The sequence below is a fragment of the Otolemur garnettii genome, unplaced genomic scaffold (genome assembly GCF_000181295.1).
Source record: "Otolemur garnettii isolate 467f Iridium unplaced genomic scaffold, OtoGar3 scaffold00113, whole genome shotgun sequence".
NCBI classification, from domain to species: Eukaryota; Metazoa; Chordata; class Mammalia; order Primates; family Galagidae; genus Otolemur; species Otolemur garnettii.
In genome coordinates this window covers 1940148-1943085 of record NW_003852508.1, presented here as the reverse complement: position 1 = coordinate 1943085, position 2938 = coordinate 1940148, and the positions used below count along the sequence as shown (strand labels likewise).

The 2938-nt window shown below is 33.1% G+C and overlaps 1 protein-coding gene across 1 annotated transcript in view; it reads left to right on the top strand.

The window, feature by feature from the left end:
• PDE7A (phosphodiesterase 7A) overlaps nucleotides 1-2938 on the top strand; it is a 61872-nt gene that overhangs the window by 35162 nt on the left and 23772 nt on the right. The window contains exons 4-5 of the mRNA XM_023517558.1: nucleotides 315-466; nucleotides 2808-2871. Coding sequence (XP_023373326.1) covers nucleotides 315-466; nucleotides 2808-2871 — 216 coding nt within the window. The remainder of the gene's footprint in view (nucleotides 1-314; nucleotides 467-2807; nucleotides 2872-2938) is intronic.

Here is a 2938-nt window from a genome sequence, read left to right as displayed (position 1 = left end):
ATTTAAAAAACCCTGATTATTAATCCAGTCATTCTCGCCATTAGCTTTCTAAATGCTGTCAAAACTGGCCTTTTATCCTGTCATCCTTAGTTCTTCAATTGAAAACAGAAATAAAATACTTCTCGCTGGAAATGTGGTATCATGATTTAATACATGATATAAAAATGAAATTTTTAGTTTCAATTTATGTAATATTTTTATTATTTACTTAAATTTAATTAAAATTTATCATATATAACTAAAAGGGATATTTCAGAGATAGTGTATGTATAGTTTTGACTTGCTATACTCACCTTTTATTCCTTGTATTTCAGCTCAATCTGAAATAGAAGTGTCTGTATCTGCAAGGAATATCAGAAGGTTACTCAGCTTCCAGCGGTACCTTAGATCTTCACGCTTTTTTCGTGGTACTACCGTTTCAAGTTCTCTGAACATTTTAGATGATGATTATAATGGACAAGCAAAGGTATGTATAACCTTTTTAAGAAAAAGATTTTAGAAGCTTATTTAGTCCTTTTTCCTAATTATAATGATTTATAGAAATTTTTTTTGTCTGTGAAAAGCAATTTGAGCCCGTTTTATAGGTTTTTTTTCCTTTAGAGAAGCTATTCGTTTATAATTAGTATTACAGAGCAAGAGAAATTTCTGAAATAATTAAAGAAACATTGATTATTATAATATTAGGTAAGTAACAAGTAGATCGATGAAGCGTTAAACTGTGAGATCACACGGAATCTTAATGCTGGGGAGAGTATTGGAGATGACCTGATCTGATAATGTCTGTGTTCTGTCAGTAAGGAAACCAAGGTCTAGAGTAGGTGTCCTCAAACTGCGGCCCACTGGGTGTTTTTGCCACTGCTTAGCAGCCAGCTGGTCCCGGGGCCCACAGTCCAGCCCTCTGACAGTCTGAGGGACAGTGAACTGGCCCCTGTTTAAAAAGTTTGAGGACCCCTGGTCTAGAGAGCAGAGGGACATGTTGGCGCTCACACAGATGGTTAGAAGTAATCCCTGGACAGGAAGTTAGGATTTGTGATTTCAATCTGATGAGTTTTCATAGTCTTTTGCATCAAAGAGAGATTTTGAGGATTTAGACATATCTTAATTAAAACCAGTAATTATTTACTTCATACTTATATAATTTAAAAGAAATTATTTTAAAGCATTATTTACTTCATTTTTATACAATTTAAAAGAAATGCCTTAATTGAAGTCAAGATGAGCTTGTGTTTGGCCAAATGAGGATTTTACATAATCTGAAATTTTTAATATATTTTAAATTATTCTTTGACTTAATATTTATAGGCCAGACTTTGAAGTTTGTGTAGATAAGTTTCCAAGTTACAGAGATGAGGCTAGGGTGCATTTACAGTTATATAAAAGTAAAAAGCTTTGTTCCTGTGTGTGAACTAGTGGACAGTATTTATGCTTTTTTCTTTCTTTCTTTCTTTTTTTGAGACCGAGTTTCATTATGTCACCCTTGGTAGAGTGCTGTGGCGTCACAGCTCACAGCATCTTCAAATTCTTGGGCTTAAGCTATTCTCTTGCTTTGGCCTCCCAAGTAGCTGGGACTACAGGTGCCGGGCTATTTTTTATTGCAATTCTTGTTGTTGTTTACCTGGTCCTGGCCAGCTTCGAATCTGCTAACCTCAGTGTACATGGCTGGCACCGTAAACACTGTGCTATAGGCGCTGAGCCTGCTTTTTCCTTATATTTTAAAAAGTTTATAGTTTCTGCATTTTAAAATGGAAATATTGATCTTTGTTTATCATTGATTGTTACTGGTGCTATCATAATCAGCATTCTCTACTAATAGTGTCTTAGTGTTGTTCATGCAAATTTATTCATACATGTATACAACAATGAACTTTTACACATAAAATAATTTTTTCTGAAAAAGTCCATAAAATGTTCAGATTTAGAATATATGGTGTAACTGGGCACAGTGGCTCACAACTGTAATCTCAGCACTTTGGGAGGCTGAGTTGGGAGGATCACTTGAGGCCAGGAGTTCAATATCATCCTGGGCAACATAGCAAGACCCCATCTCTAATTAAAATATATATATATATATACACATATATATTTTAAAATATTTGTTTTTTTCAGGTCTTTGTGAGATTTATGTGCTTGACAAAAATACATAGCTTCCTAAAAGTTTGTGCTGTAAATTTTATTATTTTATAAGGATCTTTAGAGAATATAAATATCCATAACTTGGAATTGTTTTAAGCATGGTGCTAGGGTTCCAGAATCAGACAGCTTAATTTAAGATCCCAGCTTTGTCACTTAGCTGAACAAGTTAGTTACCTTTTGCCTGTTTAAAATGAGGATTGAAAACAGTATCTGCTTGGTAGTATTGGTATGAATGGTAATAAAAGAGTGAGAAAAGTAATAATAACCCCACTGGGGGGATCAGTAAGTGCTCAGTAATTACTATAACTTATTTTCCCTGAATTTTTAAAATCTGGTTTCTAGACCAGGCAACTTAGCAACTTCATTTTTATGATGTTGTGTTAGAATTCTTGAAAGTTTGTAGGACTTTATAAATAAGTTAAGAAAGAAGCAATAACCTTGCTTATGCATTCATTAATTGAAAAGCAAAATAGTATTTCATTTTTCAAATGGAGTTTATCCCTTTGGATGTTTTCTGGAGCCAATTTAGAAAATCATGTTTAAAAGGAGATTAATACTTGATATTTTAAAAATCAGTCACTTTCCATTTTCATTAACTTCTCTGTGGACTATCTACAAAAGACAGAATGTTATTGAAATTCAATTACAGTAGGAATATTTGGTTTTCATTTCAGTGTATGCTGGAAAAAGTTGGAAATTGGAATTTTGATATCTTTCTGTTTGATAGACTAACAAATGGTAAGTGAAAAATTTGATTTACTCAAGTTAATGTAGTCTCTAGATTACTGCTTGATGTATAGCCACT